This window comes from Miscanthus floridulus, chromosome 5 (genome assembly GCF_019320115.1).
Source record: "Miscanthus floridulus cultivar M001 chromosome 5, ASM1932011v1, whole genome shotgun sequence".
NCBI lineage: Eukaryota > Viridiplantae > Streptophyta > Magnoliopsida > Poales > Poaceae > Miscanthus > Miscanthus floridulus.
The window spans coordinates 39,708,960-39,731,472 of NC_089584.1; the positions used below are offsets into that span (position 1 = coordinate 39,708,960).

The 22,513-nt window shown below is 50.8% G+C and overlaps 3 protein-coding genes across 3 annotated transcripts; 2 read left to right on the forward strand and 1 right to left on the reverse strand.

Moving 5' to 3' along the window:
• Nucleotides 1–464: 464 nt before the first annotated feature.
• LOC136454540 (CBL-interacting protein kinase 3-like) lies at nucleotides 465–5,152 on the forward strand. Its single transcript, XM_066454929.1, has 8 exons — nucleotides 465–653; nucleotides 804–866; nucleotides 1,006–1,077; nucleotides 1,295–1,402; nucleotides 1,503–1,583; nucleotides 1,712–1,765; nucleotides 1,853–1,878; nucleotides 4,999–5,152. The coding sequence occupies exons 1-8, from the start codon at nucleotides 465–467 to the stop codon at nucleotides 5,150–5,152; spliced, it is 747 nt and encodes a 248-aa protein (XP_066311026.1).
• Nucleotides 5,153–17,205: 12,053 nt separating this feature from the next.
• On the forward strand, nucleotides 17,206–18,137 carry LOC136454541 (uncharacterized). The gene is made up of 2 exons (XM_066454930.1): nucleotides 17,206–17,319; nucleotides 17,457–18,137. The coding sequence occupies exons 1-2, from the start codon at nucleotides 17,206–17,208 to the stop codon at nucleotides 18,135–18,137; spliced, it is 795 nt and encodes a 264-aa protein (XP_066311027.1).
• Nucleotides 18,138–21,318: 3,181 nt separating this feature from the next.
• On the reverse strand, nucleotides 21,319–21,669 carry LOC136454542 (uncharacterized). Its single transcript, XM_066454931.1, has one exon. It carries the CDS (start codon nucleotides 21,667–21,669, stop codon nucleotides 21,319–21,321), a length of 351 nt encoding a protein of 116 aa, XP_066311028.1.
• Between the last annotated feature and the right edge of the window lie 844 nt (nucleotides 21,670–22,513).

Genomic DNA, 22,513 nt, shown 5'->3' on the forward strand with positions numbered 1-22,513 from the left:
TATTTTTTTGAGTCGGATGCAACAAATGGTTTGTCACTCGGGGTTACGGTTTAGGAGAAAATTTGTTTCAAAGATTCGAACCAACAAAAAATTCCATGCATGCATGTATTCGCTTTGGCTCGCTGGTTGCTCCAAGTTGGTGCGCCCGCCATCCTGGGTGCATTCTATATACAGGATGTACCCAGGTGTATTATATATATATATATATATATATATATATATATATATAATGGCTAGCTAGCTTGGTAATTTTGTACGTAGTACTACGCATTAGACCATTTCTATGAGATACATTAGCTACATGCGCTAGCTCTGGTGACAAATGGCTGTCAATTCTGAATGCCAAATTACTATGCTTTCTGCACATTTCAATCTTTGCTCGTCTTTCAGGTGCAGCAGGCCTTTGAGAAGTAGCTAGCTATAGTTTCAAGGCGCCTGGCAAAGACTGGCTTTAGAGCAGCAGGATGTACAGGGCTAAGAGGGCTGCTTCGCTCAAAGCAAAGCGCCGCGTTGGCAAGTATGAGCTCGGACGCACCATTGGGGAAGGAACATTTGCAAAGGTCCGGATCGCCAAGAACATGGAGCACTGGGATCATGTTGCTATCAAAATTCTTGACAAGGCAAAGGTTCACAAGAACAAACTAGCTGAACAGGTGAAGTGTTAAGACTCTGCATTCTATTTCCATAGATTTTCACTGCACGATTCAAAAAAAGTTATTTACAGTGAATTCCCTTCTGTTTGCGATATATGTCTAGTGAGAAAAAAGATAATTACTGATCCCACCCTCTCAACTGTATGGCAGATTAGGAGGGAAATCTGTACAATGAAGTTAGTACAGCATCCCAATGTTGTTCGCCTGTATGAGGTAATAAAGCTTAAACTTTAAATGTAAAAATATATTATTTTTTCAGTATTGCGTTTCTTGCATTGGAATGGGATGCACATCCAGGTCTACAGTTCATAACCATTTATTTGCATTGTTTTTGTTCCTTTTTTTATGACAGGTGATGGGAAGTAAAACAAGGATTTACGTTGTGCTGGAGTTTGTTATGGGTGGAGAGCTCCATGATATCATTGTAAGCACTGTTGTATCATTGCCAATGCTTCCTCTGTCATTTGACCTTATTCTTTTCTCATCAATGATAATTTATATAGCATGCTAGTTGCTAGCTGCTTTTCCAGCCTAAACTTTGCATGAAGAGACATTTAACATTCCATGCTTTATATATATAGCACGTTTGCTTCTTTTCTCTACATGACAGTTTGTGATTCACTGTCCAAATTCACAATCAGGCCACAAGTGGAAGATTGAAGGAGGAGGAAGCACGTAGATACTTTCAGCAGTTGATCAATGCTGTAGACTATTGCCACAGTAGGGGTGTATACCACAGAGACTTGAAGGTGCAGTATTGTTCATCCTTGATTCTGCTCTTTGTTTGTATCATCAGTTATGATCAAGGAAATAGTATGAAACTTAAATGTTGATATTTCTCGTATGCAGCTAGAGAATCTGTTACTTGATGTTGCTGGAAACCTCAAGATTTCAGATTTCGGGTTAAGTGCTTTATCAGACCAAGTGAAGGTACTATCAGACAAGATACTACAGAAATTATTGTGTTTTATTTCTTTCTGTTTCTTTCTTTCTTTCTTTTGGTTTCACTGCATTTCACTAATTTACACCATAATCTTTAACTAATTCAATGCTAGCAGAATGATGGATTGCTGCATACTACATGTGGAACACCTAACTATGTTGCTCCAGAGGTGATATTTTTTTGTACATCTCTTCTTCTTTTTTTTGTTTTAACCAGAAATAAGTTTGCCTAATACAGATTGATATCCAATATGTAGGTTATTGATGACAAGGGATTACCTAGGTACTGCGTGTCACAGAACCGACCAATTTATAAGAGCACAAGTACAAAAACAATCGCCGAAACGATCAAATTCTCGAACTTGAGCCCATATAAACCCGGTAGTCAACTGAAATCTCGAAGGACTTCAAACCAACTTGCATACAACCAAGATCACAGTAATTCAACATAACATATCGTACGTTACAACATTTCGCAGACATTCGCAAATAGATTACATCATCACAGAGTCATCGTTATTACAAAACAAGTCTTGTAAAACATGCGGAAGCAAATAGTTTAACTCACACACCGAGTTCAAATACACATACTGGTTTGCTGATCACGGCCCGCAAAAGCATTCAGATAAGAGAACGAAGATCATGTCCATGATCTAGTCTTCATCACTCGCCGGGTGGCGACAATACTTACAGAATCCCTGATATAGAAGGTCATCTGCAACAAGAGGGAATAAACCCTGAGTACGGGAATGTACTCAGCTAGACTTACCCGTCGAAAACCAAACAAATGACACTAAGGATTATGCATAGCTTAAGGTAGTGGAGCTGACTGACACTTTCTTTTTGCAGAAAAGCATAAGTAATAATGATCAACTCTTAACCCGAACTAGCAGTGACTTTTTAGCCATTAACCTGTCATCTATATTAGCACCTATACTAAGCAATCATTTTATTAGAGTGCAAACATTAATAACCATATCAGGTATTCATTGTGGCAACCTTATCATCATCATCCATTTAACCATATCGTTAAATTAATTGAATCTATGTTGCCGCTGCTCAGTCAAGTTCTCACTATCCGGGAGAGACGGCGATTCGAATCGATTCCTATCCAGCTGGAGGGGTATTCCTAAACATAAACCCTGCTTCCCCCATCAGGGTCGCAACAAGTCACCGTTGGTACAATTCAGAAGTCGCGAGTCCGAACAGTGCCCCAAAATCAGAGAACCACTCTGCCATGAGTGCTCGGTGACTTAACCCGCCCTTGGGCTTACGCCAATGGTTCCCTGCACATCCTTACTTCCATCCAGATTGCGGACCCCTGCTTGCGTCCCCGGCCTGAACCGAGCTACTAGGCTTCGCGGTCGGAACGACTTATTCGGCCAGCTAAGTGTTAGGCTGCGTTCAACATGATATGAGGACGTACAACGTATCGGTCCTTAAACGACTCAGACGGAGTCACTATGTTCAAACCTACACAAGACCCCGTCCGGTCTTAATTCATTATTCACATGGTTCTTTTCCACGATAGCAAATATAGCCAACCGTGATCCACCTCATCCTAAAGCTCGCAGGTGACAGGAAATCACCTGACTTCTACCGCACTAAGCATGGCTAAGCATTTAACCCGTCCTGAACTTAAATAGGATTCCAGTGCGATATCTGGGCAAGGAAGGATATATAATGCAGCAATTGGTTCCAACCAATTCCTATACGTAATGCATCATCAACAATAAAAGATACTCAATGTATTTGTGAAAACATGGGAGGCTTAATATGCTCCGGGGCTTGCCTTTCAGGAACGAGGAAGGCTGGTGGTCAGGGCACTCGGGCAATTCCTCCGCGGTGGCTGCTTCGTCGGCTTCCTGCACCTCGGGCTCCTCCTCCTGGTTGTCTCCCTCGAACTCCAGCAACGTCACTCCCTCCGGCACACCTATTGCATGAATGCGCAAGATAAATATCATGGATGCACATGAACGAATGTCAGGGATGCTCGGGGAATGCGCATGTTCGCTGTAGTTTGCATATTCCAACTTAAGCCCTATTTAAATCACTTTACTTACCAAGTTTATACAACCTAATGTATAATTGCTCATCTTCAGTTAATGACCTAGCACCTGCACCTAAGCATATTCTCAAGTTAGGCTAACCCCTAAACAATCAACGAGAACATTGCACAAGCATACACTCAAGCATTTGTATTTCAACAAAATGGAGACTATGTAGCGGTACAGTAAACTAGCCATAACTGGAGATTTATAAATCCAAATGACATGCAACAAGACAATCTAGAAAGCTTATAAAATTGTCTACAATTCATTTTCAGACCTCAAAGCATGATCCAAACCTTTACCAGGTCGAATTCATCAATCTACAGAACTCTGTCCTCACAAGGCAGAGAGTAAGCAAAAACTGGAACCTAACTTTAAATAGCTGTAGTTTCTAAACTACTATGCCAAATGCCCTCGACTTTTGACAGGAGCTAGACACATAAATTATCTACAACTCTTGTATTCATCACAATCACAGAAAACCAAAATATCATGGGGAGCTTTCTAAAGTCCCCAGGTCTGTCCAGAGGGACATAATGCAACGAATAATTAATAACTTATGATGTAAACACTCAATTGGATAAAACTAACTCTACTCACATGTCACACATATCACAAGGACACCAGAAAGTAGGGTGTTCATCACCAAAACATTTCCTCTAATACCTTTCTTAATTTATTTAATTAATTAGAGGAAATAGTAAACATATATGAAAACTACACCATTAAATCTACAAAAATTACAGTAGACACTACATGCCCTAAGTAGACTACCATAAAATTTTCACACCATCTGAGTAAGTATAACAGCCTACACAAAATTGGTAAGGCAGAATGACTTAAAATGGCATAATTAGGAAACCTTAGTGAAAAGTGTCAAGCAACAGATTTCATATTTTTCCTAGCATCCTTAAGGTACCAAGATACTACCTACCAAGTTTCATGGCCATAGGATTCCTAGATAATTTAAAAAAATTCACACAAGTATCCACCAATGATAAAAGGAAAATCTATAACTCAAAAACTACACATGCAATGTCTCTCAAATTTTAACCAGAGATTCTACTAAGCAATACTAGCTTACCCACAAAATTTCACAATTTTTGGATCACAGAAACTCAAGATATGATTTAAACAAGTTTGCATGCATTCAAAAACACTTTTCAAGTTCCTATTTAATTCATCCAAAATTTCTACATAATGTGCTCAAGACATATTTTTCTTAAATACTAGACCTCACTGTGAGTCTAACAAAATTTGAATCACAGTATTTGGATCTATACAAATGGAGTTACAAAATTTACAAAACAGCATTCAAAACTAAAATTTGAACTAGCTTATGACTCAAACAGTCACTGCCGTGTGGGACCCGGGTGTCAGCCGACCCCACCGGTCAGCGATAGCGAAACAGGGGAGGCGCGGCACACGGCGAAGCTCGCCGACGACGGCTCCTCCGGCGAAAACGACGGCACCGGCGTGCTCCCCAAGGTCTCCCGCGTCGATTGATGCTACTATTGTGACCTAGGTCTAACCGGAGGGAGCTCGTCGCCGACGATGGCGGCACGACAGAGCTCCGGTGTGAGCTGCCGGCGACGGCAAACCATGGCCGGCTCAACCGAGCATGGTGTGAGCTATAGGAGGTCACCATGGTGCTATCACAGCAAAGAAAAGGGGACGGGAAGATTCCTAGCTACCCCGACCACGGTGGCCTCAACTCCGGCGAGGTCACGCCCATGGCGGTGATGGCTGGAATGGTCACTGTGACCTTACCAAAGCACGAACGGCTCAGCTAGGAGGTGGAGAAGGTAGAGGAGGACACGGTGGAGCTGTGGTGAAGACGGAGTTCGTGTTTTTGCGGTGGTTTGCAAGCTATGCGACGGCGCGGCTTGCTCGGCCACGGCGGAGCTGTGCTGCGCTTCGGCTGTGAACGGGGAAGGCGACGGAGGGTGAAGGAGAGTGAGCAGAGAGGGAGGAGGATGCGGCTTCAAGTGGAGGACACCGGCAGCGGCGTCAGGCCAGCCACGGCGCGTGGCCTGCGTGGTCAGGCGACCGGCGACGCGCGGCGTACACGCGGCCATCTAAATCTGAACCTGTCGAAACACTGTAGCGCCGATTCAGTTAACCTTATCGAGCCTGACAGCGTACCTTCATCGAGTTGCAACTCCTCAACCGTGATGATCCAGCTCATGGTGTAATTGACAAAGTTCGAGATCCAAGTGAGTACTACAAGTTTGCCAATTGGAGTACGAGCTAAATCGGCTTGATTTGGGAGCTACAAGGTGAATAAGTTGGGTACATGAAACTGAAATCCAGCCCTTATACTTAGAAAATTTCTAAGTGTCAAATACAACCCCAAAACTGACTTGTGGGTCTTTTTTGAATATGTTGTGCACATTTTCATGACTTGACTTCTAAACCAAGTTTGTTCCTTATCAAATTTGCTACAACTTTGTTTTAGGTTGCTCAGACATGCAAACATCCTAAGCTACTCTTTTGAAACAGTCAAACAAAAGGGTTTAGGGGTCAAAATTGGTCAAACCATGACTTGGGAACCTAATTAGTCAAAGTGATCAACATGAACAATGTTCCACATGACATCCTAGGTGTAACTAAGTTACTTAAAAGAATTTTTAGCCACACCATACATTGGTCACACAAGAATCAAGCAAGGTATGTACTGAAACAATGAAAAACACATGAAATGTTACAAATGTTTCATAGTCATGTTTCACACGTTTCATGATCTTATTGCATAGTATTAACTAACTTTGTTTCACTAAAGTGAGTGGCACATGTTGCACTTAAGTGTTGCACACTTTACATTTCATAATGGAAACAACACACATGAAACATAACGATACGTTGCGATGTTTCAAAGACATGTTTCATGTGATATAAGCTTGTGAATGAATGAATGATGCTCATGTCCATGAAATGCAAGTGCAAATGTGGAAGGCAAACACCTAGGGTGTTACACTGTGCAGGAGGCCAGGCGCCGGAGCCTGCGTCATCGGCGCGCGGGGGAGGGCGCCGGGTGCGGGACGCCGGGGGCCAGCCGCGGGAGCCTGCGTTGTCGGCGCGCGGGGACGGGCGCCGGGTGTGGGCGAGATGAGTCCAGGCGGCGGGCCGCCGGCGGGAGCGGCCGGCGTGGGCGGGCGGGCGCGCGTGGGGCGGCGTGCAGGCGCGGCGTTGCGGGCGGGGTGGCGTGCGGGGCGGTGACGGGGGCAGCGTGAGGATGACGGGCAGGGCGGGGGGCGGCACTGGTAGGGGCGGTGAGGGAGCGAGGGGACGAGTGAGGGCGGGGGGCGGTGAGGCAGGGGCGTGCGTGAGTGAGTCTCGGCCGTGCCAGTTAAGTCTTGGGTCAGGCCTTTGCCGAGTGACCGCGATCTAGCACTCAGCAAAGCCGGGATTTTTTAAAAAAAACATTAAACATCTTTGCCGAGAGTCAAGCCGATAAGGCACTCGGCAAAGACTATACTTTGCCGAGTGCTAACCCTAGCACACTCGGCAAAGGTATTTTTTTTAAAAAAACTTTTCTATTTCCTTTCCCTTTTCCTTAACCATTTTTTCCAAATTTGTTCCAATACACTTTGAAAATACCTTGTCAAATTCACTCAACAATGCAAATTTGATGCTTCAGCAAAAAATAGACCATGATTTCATGTAGTTATAGCTCAAATTCCATTTATATAATTGCAATTAAAAATTAATAATTATCAAATGGATCCAAAAAGTCACTAAAATTTAACATGACACGATCTTTGATGTCTATTGGCTATACAAAAAGTTTCGGAGTCAAACCACAACTCGACCGTCACTTTCACTACAAATCTTACCAGATCATTCTCAACAATCATGAAACTTCTTCGGAGATGTTTCGGTTTGTAAGCAATGTACATGACAACTTATGCGACACCTTCTCATTTTTTTACCACAGCCTCCACATATGATATCATGACATCTTATCAAATTTCATGATTTTCAGACTTCCTTTGCTTTTTATTGAATTTAAAAACCATTCAACCACACGCTCGGGGTCGTGTTTCTGAAATAAGATGTTTGAAAACCCTTATAATCTTATAGGTAAAGCCTCAAATTGGGTTGAATAACATGAATATCAATTTTATACTCATTTTTCAAAATATTTGAATCACTTGCAGTTCAAATTTAACTTAATTCAAAAAATTGCTTGAAATGCAATTAATTAGTTAAATATAGCAAATAAATTCAAAAATACACCAAACTTAAGCATGGAGTACCACATGTGGTGTGTGGAGAGGTGAAAATTTTTGAAGTGCAGGAGCCAAAAAAAATTATACTTTGCCGCTGGGCAAAGAGCCTCGTTGCTGAGTGTTGCCTTTGTACACTCGACAAAGAGCTGACGGCGGTAGGCTGGTTTAACGGCGGGCCAAAATTTGCCGAGTGTGAGACGTTGACACTCGGCAAAGAAAGTCTTTGCCGAGTGTTACCTCTGAGCACTCGGCAAAGAGGACGTCTTTGCCGAGTGTCGACCCTGAGCACTCGGCAAAGAGTAGCTTTGCCAAGGGTTGTGTCTTTGTCAAGGGTTCGAGTTTGGGCACTCGGCAAAGACATCCTTTGCTGAGTGTCCGATATAAAATACTCAGCAAAGTTCTTGGCACTCGGCAAAGCTTGCGATTCCGGTAGTGGTGGCATACCGACAGTGATGGGGGGTTGACATCACTGTCGGTTCTTAAAAACCGACACTGATCTACAGGAAATAGTGTCGGTTCCTGGCTCCACTCGACAGTGTCTAGTTGAACAACACTACCAGTTTGTAGTCCCAACTGACAGTGATGTTTGCTTCAAGAGTGTCGGTTCTTGGCTCAAGCCAACAGTGTTGAGCAAGCCTACACTGTCGGTTCATAGCTCAAGCCGGCAGTGTTGAGCAAGACAACACTATCGGTTCATGGCTCAAGCCGGCAGTGTTGAGCAATCCAACACTGTCGGTTCATGGCACAAGACGGTAGTGTTGAGCAAGACAACACTGTTGGTTCATGCTCAAGCCAGCAGTGTTGAGCAAGACAACAATGTCGGTTCATGGCTCAAGCCGGCAGTGTTGAGAAAGACAACACTATCGGTTCATGGCTCAAACCGACAGTGTTGAGCAAGACAACACTGCCGGTTCGTTGCCAACCGCTAGTGATGGCCCATTGACATTTTATTGTTTTATAATTGATTTTAATTTATATTTTTTCGTGGAATTAGGTTTCGCTTTATATACGCTACGTAGACGATAGGTCCATCAATATTAAACTTTACAAATATTACGGTTACAGTTCAAATGTTCTTATCCAGATCTTGATCCCTCAAAACAAAAAAGAAATGTTCTCGAACTTCACAGATTGTGCAATGCTTCTCGGACTTCTTACAATAATCTGGCGAGCCGCTCTAGGCCATACTGGTCCTTGTACCTCACGGATTGTGCAATGAAAAATACTCCATCTTTTTCCAATACCTCGGCTAAGATGAACTTTGCGAGCTTCGACTGCAGTGCGACGATCTCCATGTCTAACAGCCTTTGGTGGTTATATTTCTTGCGTTGTCGTTAAAAATAGATGATATCCAAAAAGGAACAGTAAATCATTTTCTTGCATTATTAACATATATAAATAAAATGGGGATTATACACACCAACTTATCAGCTTCTTCCGATTTCCCGCTGATGTAGCGAAGCATTGCCCACATTACATAAAACGCACATTCATTGTTTCCCGCCGGTTGTGATAGGTACTTCCCCTCCATTTTGACAACCTTGAATGGGACCTGCGTCCCACCGATATGTCTTCTTCGGACACTGAGCAACATTAAAGGGAGAAACATTAGAAAGCGGTATGTGTGACAAGAAAATAATATGTTATCACTTACTAATTCAGCACTGCCACCAGTGCATCCAGATGATGAAATGTGTTTTTCTTCGAGTCCCACACCTCGATCAGATTTTTGGCAAGATTGACACAAATGAAGACGAAATGGTTGCTACAATCACAGAATCCTAATTATTGAATAATCTTAACGAAAAAAGAAGCATAAAATTAAAAGCCGAGAACACATACTCGCAGTTGTAGGCTAGAAGTATGTGGGTTTTCTTCTTCATCGTGAATTTGTCGAAAACAGCAATCAATCTCTGTTTCAGGTCTTCCACGTCACATCCATAGAGGCTTAGACATATCCTCTCCTTGAATCGAAGGGGTCCAAGAAGCCTATGTAATCCCATTTGGTTTTTACAATGCAAAATTTTTATATACACCTACATAAAATCATGGGAAGTGCTCAAAAGTTAACAATTTGTCTCGAGATAGTAGTTAATTGTAATATCGCGCGTGTAGTGTACTTACATAGTCCACAACGTCAACATTTGAACATCGAGATCGTGTTTCTGGTATAGCTAGAACAAGCACTCCCACTCGACATCGAACTTCTCTTCTTTGGGATAATGGAAAATATGTGGCGAACGGATAATAACCTCAAAACCAAAGTCGTCCATCTCTATTTCTTGAGCCATGTAATATTCATGCAACTGGCACATATATGTTGTTAGATTTTTATACTCATCATCGGGAACCAAAAGATTGCCCCTTTCATACTTCATTGCCGGTGTTCCCGTCCCTTGTACATCATAATAGATGTTCGCGACCTCTTCCATGGTTAATCCTAGGTTGTCTTCGATGTACTTTCTGTATGTTCCTTAAATCTTTATTATGTATTTCTTCGTCTCTTGTTGTAGCGTATTTATTCTGTGTTTGCCTTTCGAATTCGGACTTCAACATATACGAAGGCAGTGGGGCATAGAGATTGAAGAAACTAACACAATCTTCCTTCGAGATGTGTGCTGTAAATTTTTCTTTCATCAAGGTGGTAACGCTGCCACTGAACGGCCTTTTTCTTTTCCATTGGTCCACTTTGGGAGCATTAGCCACCGAATCCAAGGACCTTTTTTGTGACTACGAGGATATCCTTGATCTTGTTTTGGGCTGAGGTGGAGGAGGAGGATGACGACGAGAATTCTATTTTCCCAGTGCTGATGAAGATGGAGGAGGAGTCTCTTTTCTCGGGGCTGATGAAGATGGAGTCGGACGAGGAGGAATAGAAGGAGACCTCTGTCTTCTCGGGGGTGATGGCTCCGGATGAGGAGGGGAGTGATCTCTGTTGGGAGATGGTGAGTGATCATTGGGGGTGGGCGAAGACTCGCAGTCGTCCTCATCATCAGAGGACAATTGATGGTCAAGCTTAATGAAATGCTTGTGCCAGGCCACTTGATAGCCCTTGTTTTGACCAAGTTTCGGTCTATCTTTCGCTATGGGGTACTCAATGGGTATCTTGTTAAACTTCTTATCAAGTATTCTATCAATGGTGACACGAGCGTACCCTAGTGGAATTGGGCGGCCATTAATTGTCCCATCTCCCGTAGGCTAGGCCTAGCCGAGCGCCATCTTGTCCTTTGTCCATTCCTGACTGATGTACAACCTGACATTGACGGGTTTAGTGATGTCGTCCACTGGATGAGGCACATTTGCCTCTTCTTCATTGAGCGGGGTCGATCCACAGTTACTGCGACCCCTAAACTTTGGCCTAAAGGCACTAGGAGTAGGGTTTTGTGGTACTACTGACCAGTTGGACATCAATATTTGCTCGACTCGCGCTTCAATGGTCGCCTCAATCCATGCTTCCATTCTGTCTTCCATCTCTTTTAGTCTCCTTAAATACTCTACCTCATGTTCCGCACTACCCCTCGAGCGGCTCCGGTAAGTGTTAGATTCTTGGGGGAATGCTAGTTTCCAAGGAACAACACCGGTTTCTCTAGTGCGACCAGGGTGCTCCTTGGTTCCGAGTGCTTGGGTGAGCATGTCTTTCTCCCTATTAGAAGTGCGAGTCCCTTGCGTCACCTCCTTAGTTACCTAGGAGATCCTCTGGATGAGTTCGCTCATGGGTTGATTTGAGGAGCTAAAGCTCTCGTCGTCGACATGCCATACATTTCTCCCCATATAGTATAATACCGATCTAGGCTCCCAATCGGTGGTCTCAACCTAAACGCCTTCCTCAGCAAGGCGATCCATCTTTTGAAGTTCTGCTTCTAATTCTGGTATCTTTTTGGCGTAGCCACGAGAGCCGAGATGATGAGGATTCGTCGCTTTCTGTGAATTCTCCTTATTCTTCCTGCTCAGTACTAAGTACTCCTCGGATAATCTGTATGCCTTGAAATCCTGCCAGAAGTCCTTCTGCTTGCTAAACTATCCACCATCAAAATCTGACTCTTTATTTTGGAGGACAAAATTCTTGTACAATGTCCCCTTGAAATTCTTGAAGCTTGTCCCCATTATTTCTTTTGCTTTTTTCTTGACTAACTCCCTATCATACTCGGCTGGGAAAGTGAAATACTCTGGGATCTTGACATCCCATATGTAATCCTTCTCGCTTTCGGGAACCCTCCACCGGTCATCATCTTTCCCAATCCACTTCCTGTACTTAATCGGGATGAAGTCCCTAACAAGTAACCCGAGGATAGTCTTGTATTTGTGTCGGTGTTTTGGACCGGCGAGCCCTCAACCAACTAGTAAATTTGTACTACGTGCTCCCAGTCCCGGATGGTGATGCAAAGAGACACAAGGTTTATACTGGTTCGGGTAATGGGTACCCTACATCTAGTTCGAGAGATGGTTCTTGTATTCCTTGCACCGAAATGCTCGTAGTAGGGGGTTACAAGCAGGGCGAGAGAGGGAACTAGTCCCAAGTCTCTACGTGGAGCGGCATGGATTGCTTGAGATGTTGATCTCCAGCCATGGGAAAGCTCGTGTGTTCACTTGTGCGTTTATGCGTGAGTTCGTTGCGTGGGCGTAGGCCTAAGTTGTCAATGTCCGATCCCCCGAAATGGCCCTGGTCCCTCCCTTTTATAGTTGAAGAGGGGACAAGGGTGATACATGCGCTAGTTACATGGCGTCGTGCGAATGGAGGCGGCATGTTCGAGCCCTGTAGCCCATTACTGTGGCCGCATGGTCGACGGAGTGGTCCTGTCCTTGAAGTACTGGGGTGATGTGCCGGTCACATCTGTTCCTGTGCGTCGTGGGGGCTCTAGTGTTTGCTTGAAGCGGGGCGTGGTGGTCGACGCGTCGGTCACCGTGTGCTGACTGCGAGAGAAGCCGAGGCTCAGCGGGTGCCGAGGCCGAGCCATCGTGGGAGGCTCGGCAGACGCGAATCTCGAGGTTGTCGAGACCCTAAAGTGGATTGCCGTGGCTCAGAGGGAGTGGTTGGGCTTGTATGCTGATTCTGAGGCTATGGTGACCCGGACTTGACTCCCCATGCCGCGTTGTTCCTGGGGCAGGGATGAGGTGGCACAGTGTAGTTCAGGCGCTGATCGTGGGCACAGCACCAGTGCACAGTGGCCGGTAACCCCTACCCCGTCCTGCCCTAGATGGTATGGCGTCGATGTGACCTCCCGTCCCGTCGGCCACTTTGTGGTGTCGAGCCGTCGTCCGGCTGAGATTGCGGGAGTGGTTGACGCATTAATGGGACACGACGCGTTGTCGGGAAGACAGGTCAAGGCGGAAGCGACGGGTTATTGCTGAGCCGGCCTCGAGTGATACGGAGAATTGCTGTCTCATTCGAGGCTGTACGCGTGGGTCTCGGGCGAGACGGAGAATGGGTTCCTTGTCGAGGCCTCCCGTGCGAGGCCTCGCGTGAGGCGGAGATTTGTCAGGCCGTCGAGACCTCCTGTGCGAGGCCAAAGGCGAGGCGGAGAGCCGGTGGGCTCGGACGGGGCCAGTGGTTAACCAATGGCTTACCTTCTGGCTTTGTTTTTTATGGGGTTTAAGTGGTTATTTCGATATACGCTCGGGGTACCCCGTTTTATGGTACCCGACAGTAGCCCCCGAGCCTTAGGGAGAGCGTGAGCGCTCTCCTTGAGGTTTTGACGAGGCTCGACTTGCGGTAGCTCCTGGCGGGACGGTGTTTTGTACTTCGAGGCCTCGGTGAGTGCGCACGAGCGCACCCGCCGGGTGTAGCCCCCGAGGCCCTGGGGGAGTGGATTCATTCCCCCAGGGTCTTTTTCTCACATTGAGCGAGAGATTTTATCGCATTTGCCGAGCCCACAAGTGCGAGTTTGGGTCGTGGGGTTTTGGCAAGGTCGCAGGAAGAGCCCCCGAGCCTCTGCACGGAGCGAGAGGGCGATCAGGAGCCTCTGCTCGGAAGGAGGGGTGGAATATGCCAGGCTACCCTCGGTGGGCGCGAGCGGTGACACTTCCGGTGAGCTGTTATCGGGTAGTCCGAGTGGAGGCCCGTGCCCCATTCGCTAGGGGTCGGCTAGCGGTCTAGAGACGCACTCCAAGAGTACCAGAGGGTTTCTCTAGTGGGTGCCGGGGCCGTTCGCTGGGCCCCGGTGGCTCGGTGCCTCCCTACAGTGGGATCCCATTCAGAGACCTCCCTGCCGGTCTCGGACACGACTTCGGGCATCCCGAGCGATCGTTTGCTCGGGCCTTGGCCATACGCGGGCTTGCCCATAGTCGTCCCTGACTCTGTTGCCCTGGGGCAGCTGTCAAAACCCTCGGGGGCCCAGCCATCGAACCCCTGGACCGTAACGGGCTCGATGTCCTTTATCGCATTTTTCTGAGTTTTCGAGTGCGGGCTTTGGTCGTTTGTCTTTATCTTGGGTGCAGGAGGAGCCCTCGAGCCTCCGCACGGTGCGAGAGGGTGGTCAGGGGTCCTCCTGACTTTTTTGTTCGACCCTCACGCATCCTTTTCGTTCGGATGGAGGGGTTGTTTGCCGAGCCCCCTCGAGTGCGAACCTAGGTCGCTGGGTCTCGGCAAAGTTGCAGGAAGAGCCCCCGAGCCTCTGCATAGAGGGAGAGGGCAATCAGGAGCTCCCCTGACTTTTTATGCGCCCCTCACGCATGAGGGATTGTTTGTCGAGCCCCCTTCGGGTGCGAGCCTGGGTCGCGGGGTCTCGACATATCTGCAGGAAGAACCCCTTAGCCTCTGCACGGAGCGAGAGGGCCGTCAGGAGTTCCCGTGGCTTTTTGTACGACCCTCGCGCTTCCTTTTCACTCGGAAGGAGGGGTTGTTTTGTCGAGCCCCCTCGAGTGCGAGCCTAGGTCGCTGGGTCTTGGCAAAGTTGTAGGAAGAGCCCCTTAGCCTCTACATGGAGCAAGAGGGCCGTCAGGGGTTCCCCTGGCTTTTTGTATGACCCTCGCGCTTCCTTTTCGCTCGAAAGGAGGGGTGGAATATGCTAGGCTACCCTCGATGGGCATGAGCGGTGGCACTTCCAGTGAGCTGTTATCGGGTAAGTCCGAGTGGAGGCCCATGCCCCGTTCACTAGGGGTCGGCTAGCGGTCCAGAGATGCACTCCAAGAGTACCAGAGGGTTTCTCTATTGGGTGCCGAGGCTGTTCGCTGGGCCCCGGTGGCTCGGTGCCTCCCTACGGTGGGATCCCATTCGGAGACTCTCCTACCGGTCTCGGACACGACTTTGGGCGTCCCAAGCGTTTCGCTTGCTTGGGTCACGGCCCCGTATGGGCTCGCCCGTAGCCGTCCCTTACTCTGTTGCCCTGGGGCGGCTGTCGAAACCCCTAGAGGCCTAGCCTTCGAACCCCTAGACCATAATGGGCTCGGTGCCTAGTTCCTTTGTCTGAAAGGAATAGGGTGGGGGGATATCTCCCCCATTGGCTCGACAACGGCTGGCGTGCCTTTTGAGGCGATTTTCTCGGGGAGGCAGAATGACGCCTGTCGCTGCAGCGGTCGGACATGACATGGCGTCAGTGGATGGAACATAACTGTTCCCGCGATTATTGAGGAAAAGGTGGGCACGTGGGTGGTAAAATCGGATTGGGATTAACTGTGCCGGATCTAAGGGAAACTTCCCCGATTTCATCACCCATCCGTTTCGCCTTCACCCTACATAAATACGCAACGAGCCTCGCCCCTCCCCTCCTTACCTTTCCTGCATCAGCTTTGCCGCCCCTGAGCCATTGCTAGAGCAGAGAGCATCGGGAAGAAGGGAGAAGGGCAAGGCAGGCAGAGAGAGAGAGACAGGAAGAGAGACTCACCGCCGCATTCGAACCCTCCACCGCACTCATGGCCGGCGACATTGTTGTCATCGAGGCGGATCCTTGGGATCCATCCGACGTCACCGTGGAGATGCTTCAGTCGCTCGTTGATGGCGGACTTCTTCGTCTGGTTACTGACCCCAACAGGCCAGAGTGGATCGCTCCATCGGGCGAGCCGGAGCCGAGGCCTCACGACGGTTACGTCATGAGCTTCGTGTCCTTTCACGAGTGCGGCCTCGGCGTCTCAGTGGACCGGTTCATGCGGGCGCTCCCGCACTACTACGGCGTGGAGCTCCACAACTTCAACCCCAATTCCATCGCGCAGGCGGCCATCTTCGTCGCTGTCGACGAGGGGTATTTGGGGATTGCTCCCCATTGGGAGTTGTGGCTCCATCTCTTCTGGGCGGGGCATACCACCAAGCCGATGGGTACGTTGGGCACGAGGAAGGCAGTGAGGGCCGGCGGCTGCACTCTCCAAGTGCGCCAGGACCGCCAGCACCTCTACATCCCGACCCAGCTCGTGTCAACCAATCGCCGATGGTACACGAGCTGGTTCAATCTCCGTAACGACGACGGTGGACTTCCCCCCTACACTGGGCGGATTGTGGGGAGCTGCCCGGAGAGGTGGAAGTATGGCGTCCCGAGGGAGGATCAGCCCAAGCTACAGCCACTCCTGGAGGGGCTGGAGAGGCTGCGGGACCGCGACCTTACTGCGGCTATGGTCATGGCCGCCTTGCACCACCGGAGGGTGCTGCCGCTGATGGCTCGACGGCGGCACCTGTTCGAGATGAGGCCAGATGAGCTAATCGCGGGCATCCGGATGTCTGCCTCCACCCTCTCCGATGAGGAAATTCTTCGTCGGGTGAGGGAGACAGTGGATGCGAAGCTGAGGAGCAGTGGTTTGACCACCCTCATGATGCATCCGTCGTGGGGGTTCCTCTCGCTGGTAAGTCACGCGCCGCTGCAGCCCCCAAGCCCTCTCCGTTTCTCATTATTTCTCATTCCCTTATCCGCGTTCACCGTTCCTACAGGGGATGAGGGACATGTGAGCCTCCCCGCCACCCATTCCTGAGGACGCGAGGCGGTGGGCGATCAACCGGGTGCACGCCGAGGTGCAAAAAAAGCGGAAGGACACCAAGGTGGCGAAGCGCACAAAGAAGATCCTTGCGCGCGAGGAACTAGACAAGTGCCATCGGCAGCAAAGGAAAGACGGTCTCCCGTTGGAGGAGTCTCCTTCGCCGTCGCTATCGACGAATGCCTCAGACGGAGATGACGCGGGCGAGATGGGGCGGGGTCCCCTGGACCATCTCCCTGACATCAGGGAGACGGTGCCCGGGGCGTCGGCAAGTAGCCCAGTGCTCCCAGGGGGAGGAGGAGGAGCTGTCCCGGGGTCGGCAATCGCCCGCCCTAGGGCCGAGGCCGACACGCCCGAGGTGCGGGCGCTAGGAAAGCGTGCTGTCAGCCCGGTGGGCTCGACGCAGTAGTGGAGCAGGTGGTGGCAGGGGCGATGCAACTGCCCCCGCAGAGGACCGAGGGGGCGCCGGGGTCCGTCGAGGACCGGACGGCACCGGCGGATACAGAGGCCGTGCCTCTGCCACCGCCACCACCTTTGCAGACGATGGTTGCCGTGCTAAAGCGGTTGTAGCCTCGCTCGGGGTAAGCGTATTTTTGGTAGAGCCGTAGCGTTTTTCCTTTCGTTCTTCGGTCTCGTGCTGACCCTGCAAGTGTTTTGTCCTTAGTCGGAAGTGACCTGCGGAGGTGCTTACCTTGGCGCCCCTCAAGGCGCTCAAGGTGAGCCCCGGCTCCACCGCCCACTGGGTGGCGGAGGCGCAAGACGCCATACAACGCAGCACGGTGTTGGCGAGGGCCGACCCGAAGGAGACGGCCACCCAAGGAGGGGCTGCCGAGGTGACCCCAACACGGACGGGGGAGGGAGCGCCTCCGCCCCGTGAGGGCGAGGCTCGTGAATCGGATGGAGCTGAGGTGCCCTTAGTTGCCGAGGCCACCGAGGTCGAGGCCCCCGGGGCCTCTAAGGCCGAGGCGACGGAGGCCGGGGCGCCCAAGACCGCGGAGGCCACAGCGGCGGGGGTCGGAGTTTCCGCGACCACCGAGGCCATGATGGCGGAGGCCGGGGCCCCTGAGACAACCGAGGCCGACGTGATGGCGGCGAGGCCATGGGCCCAGGAAGTGGAGATGAAAGCGGTGGAGGCCTCGGTGGCACCCTTGGTTCAAGGTCCACCGTCGTTGTGGGAGAGCGCTCGGGAGGTGGAGGTCCATCCGATCTCCTCCGATGATACTTCCCGGGCGCGGGAGGTGGTCGACGCCGAGGTGGCCAGTGCCGTGGAACAGCCAGTTCCAACCTTGGGCGAGGGAAGCTCGGCCCTCATGCGGGTGCAACCCGAGCCCCGCGGGTGGGATCACCCGCGTGTCCTATGGTAGAGCCAGAACGACCCTGAGGGGGAGCCTCTGTTCACCCTCGAGGATGCGGCCGAGGGTGGGCGTTGGGACACCTTCGAGCAATACCGCCAGCTGGCGGAGCGGTCACTATAGACGGCGCTGTCCATGGTGGCCAACGAACTGCCCAGAGTCGCCCAGGTTCACGCTTTCTTTTGTCGTGCGGTGTTGTCTTTTTCTGAGTTTTCTTGTAGTGAATGACCCCTGTTCTGCTTCCCCAGGAGCTCAAGACCCGGTCCCTTGGGAAGTCGGTCTTTCTCCGGCGGGAGAGGGACGTCTGGGACCAACTCCAGCGGCAAAAGGGCCTGCTTGCGGGCGCCAACGAGCTTCTGGCGGTGCGGAGCGCGGAGGTGGAGGACCTTCATCTTCGTTGTGCCGATGCGAAGGTCGGGGCGGCCATGGCCTAGGAGTAGGTTGCCCCTTTGGCGGCGCGGGTCAAGGAGTTGGAGGAGGAGTTGACCCGCGTCGCCGGTGATCGGGATGCCTTCAGGTCCCTGGCTAAAGAAGTGACGGCCTCGGGCAAGGCCCTTGCTGGGCAGCTAAGGGCGGAGCAGAGTGCGAACCAGCTGATGAAAGGCACCTTGGATGAGGCCCTTACGGTGGTTGAGGCCTCCCGGACTGAGGTTGTGGTCTGGAGGGGAAAGGCCGAGGGTGAGTCCTATTCCCCTCATTTTATTTGCTTTTCTTGTGTTCGCCTCCTAACTCCCTAGTGTGATGCAGAGCTAGGGAGAGAGGCTTCAAGGGCGGCCGAGGCTTCTCAGGTTGAGGCCCAGCGCCTGAAGGAAAAGGCCGAGGCTTCTTGGGCCGAGGCCCAGCGCTGGGGAGAGAAAGCTGAGGCCTCTTGGGTCGAGGCCCGACGCTGGGAGCAGAAGGCCAGGGGTGAGTCCTGCAGGCTTCCGTCCCTTTTTTGGCTTGTTTTTCTTTGCGCTCAACCCCACTCCATTTCCTTGGGCGCAGAGTTGGAGGCGGAGGTCACCCAGGCAGCTAAGGTTTCCATCGCGGTGTAGGCGGTGCTCGAGACTGAGATCGGGGAGCACGACGCGCTGAAAGGTGCCACCCGTACTGCCTACGAGGCCCTAGAGGTCGAGGTGGTTCAGTCAGGCAGCTCCCTTGGGAGCCATCTGATTGCGTTGAGCGGCCAACTGCGCGAGCGGCTCTAAGGAGCGCTGCACACGGGTGTCAAGCGCGCGCTGGCTGTCATCGCCTCGCACTAGATCGGCGTTGACCTCCCAGCCATCAGCGATGGCTATGTCCTGCCCAATGATGATGAGGAGGCTGACGAGGCAGTCACAAAGCTGAAGGAGGCGGCGGAAGGCCCCGGCATGGCGCTGGCAACACTATTTGAAGAGGAGGTGATCCCTCCCCTGCCGTCTGCTGATGCTGGAGGCCCTGAGCCTTGACCTAGGCCCAAGAGGCCATGTAAATGGGATAGGGATTATATTTGTATCGTAACGCTTGTGGCCGTCGAGGCCTTTTTTAAAGTACTTGTGTTTCTTAATCGTTTTTCTTGTATTTCCGAGCCTCTGGCCTCTGTAGTCTCTGATCATATTTATTTTGCAAAAAACCTCCTTAGAACCTAAGCCGCCCCTTGGGCAAAAGGTGGTGAGGGAGTGCCGTAGCCCGGGGGCGTAGGCCGTCTCATGACTCTACCGGCCTTCTGTCCCTGGAACAGACTTTTCGGTCCTTGGGTTTTTTACAACCGATTCGTCAGAGCGTACTAGAGAGTTTGGCGTAGGAATTTTTGAAGAACGACTAAAAAATGGTGCGTGGGACTTAGGGGGGAATCCCCCATTTAGCCCCCGAGGGAGGCTCGGTTCTACAGAGGCAGAGCCGAGTCTCCCTTATAGTGTTATCGTATTGCCGAGACCCACGATGGGTTCGGGGGGTTTCTCGAAAAATGAGAACAACTAAAGAACCCTTCTTAATTGTATTTCGAGAAACAATGTATACAATGCTTGGAAATTTAAGGGTAAAAGCGACGTAGCTGTTCTATGTTCCAAGCGTTGGTGAGGATTTCTCCCTTCTCGTTGGCTAGCTTGTTGGTCCCGGGCTTCAGCACTTGGGCGACGATGTATGGTCCTTCCCACGGTGGGGTTAGCTTGTGGCGGCCCTTGTTGCCCTGTCTCAGCCTCAACACTAGGTCGCCTACCTTCAAGTCTCAGCTTCGAATGCGCTGGGCTTGATAGCGCCATAGGGCTTGCTGGTACTTGGTCGAATGCAGCAGCGCAACGTCTTGGGCTTCCTCCAGTTGGTCGAGGGCGTCCTCACGAGTGGTGCGGTTGCTTTGCTCGTTGTCGGCCTGTAGCCTCGGGGAACCATAGTCTAAGTCAGTGGGGAGGATAGCCTTGGCTCCATAGACTAGGAAGAAAGGTGTGAACCCCGTGGCTTGGCTTGGAGTGTTCCTTAGGCTCCAGATGACCGACGGGAGTTCGGCGAGCCATTTCTTGCCAAACTTCTTCAACTGGTTGTAAATTCTTGGCTTGAGGCCTTGTAGGATCATGCCGTTGGCACGTTCTACTTGGCCGTTTGTCCTTGGGTGTCCTATGGCCGACCAGGCCACACGGATGTGGTGGTCGTTGCAGAATGTCAGGAATTTATTGTCGGTGAACTGTGTCCTATTGTCGGTGATGATGGTGTTCAGGACCCCGAACCTGTGGATGATGTCGGTGAAGAATAGCACCGCTTGCTCAGATTTGATTTGATTGATCGGACGAGCCTTGATCCATTTGGAGAACTTATCGATTGCTACCAGTAGATGGGTGTAGCCCCCGAGGGCCTTCTGTAGAGTCCCGACCATGTCGAGCCCCCGTACGGCAAACGGCCATGTGATGGGGATGGTTTGGAGGGCTTGGGCCGGGAGGTGCGTCTGCCGCGCATAGTACTGGCATCCCTCGCAAGAGCGTACTAACTTGGTGGCGTCGGCAACCGCCATCGGCCAGTAGAACCCTTGGCGGAAGGCGTTTCCGACGAGCGTCCGAGGCGCTGCATGGTGCCCACAGGCCCCTGCGTGCAAGTCCCAAAGTAGGGCTTGGCCTGCCTCGGTGGTGATGCATCGTTGGAGGACACCAGAGGGACTTCACTTGTACAATTCGCCGTTGCAGAGGACGTAAGTTTTGGCTTGTCACGCAAGCCGTCGGGCTTTGGTCCTGTCACTAGGAAGCTCTCCCTAAGTGACCCAATCAAGGAACGGGACTTGCCAGTCCGTGTCTTGGTCGGTCTGGGGAGGCCCCGTGTCGACTTCCATGACCTCGGGCTCAGCTGAAGGAGTCTCGGCGGCTGAGGGGGCGTCGAGCCCCACGGTGGGATTGGCCAGTGGGCCCTCTTCTACTGCCGAGGCATAGTCAATGGAAGGCTTGTGGAGGTCCTTGGCAAAGACGTTTGGGGGGACCGAAGCCCGTGCCGAGGCCATCTTTGCCAGTTTGTCCGCGGCCTTGTTGTATTTCCGCGCGATGTGGTTGAGTTCGAGACCATCGAACTTGTCTTCTAGGTGACGTACCAACTTGCAGTACGCCTCCATTTTGGGGTTGAGGTAGTTTGACTCCTTCATGACTTGATCAACGATGAGTTGCGAGTCGCCCCGGATGTCGAGACGTCGTACTCCAAGTTCGATGGCGATCTGCAAGCCATTGACGAGGGCTTCGTACTCGACTGCGTTGTTGGAGGCGGCGAAGTGGAACCAAACCATGTAGCGCATGTGTACTCCGAGGGGCGAGATGAAGAGCAGACCCATGCCTGCCCTGGTCTTCATCAGGGACCCGTCGAAGTACATGGTCCAACACTCCGTCTGAATTTGAGCAGGTGGCAGTTGGGTGTCGGTCCACTCAGCCACAAAATCGGCCAAGACCTGGGATTTTATTGCTTTTCGAGGCACAAAGGTCAGGGCTTCCCCCATGAGTTTGACGGCCCACTTGGCTATCCTACCCGAGGCCTCCCAGTTATGGATTATCTCTCCTAGGGGGAAAGACGATACCACAGTCACCGGGTGGGACTCAAAGTAGTGGCGCAGCTTGCGTCGAGCCAAGACTACGGCATAGATCCGCTTTTGGATGTGGGGGTAGCGTGTTTTGGTCTCAGAGAGCACTTTGCTGATGAAGTAAATGGGTCGTTGGATGGGCAGAGCGTGCCCTTCGTCCTGCCTCTCCACTACCATGGCCGCGCTGACTACTTGGGTCGTTGCGGTGACGTAGAGTAAGAGGGCCTCGTCCCTGGCCGACGGAACTAGGACGGGAGGATTGGTGAGCAGTGCTTTGAGCTTGGCGAGGGCTTCTTCGGCCTTGGGGGTCCAAGAAAAGCGTTTGGATTTCCTCAAGAGACGGTAGAGAGGCAAGCCTTTTTCACCAAGGCATGAGATGAAGCGGCTC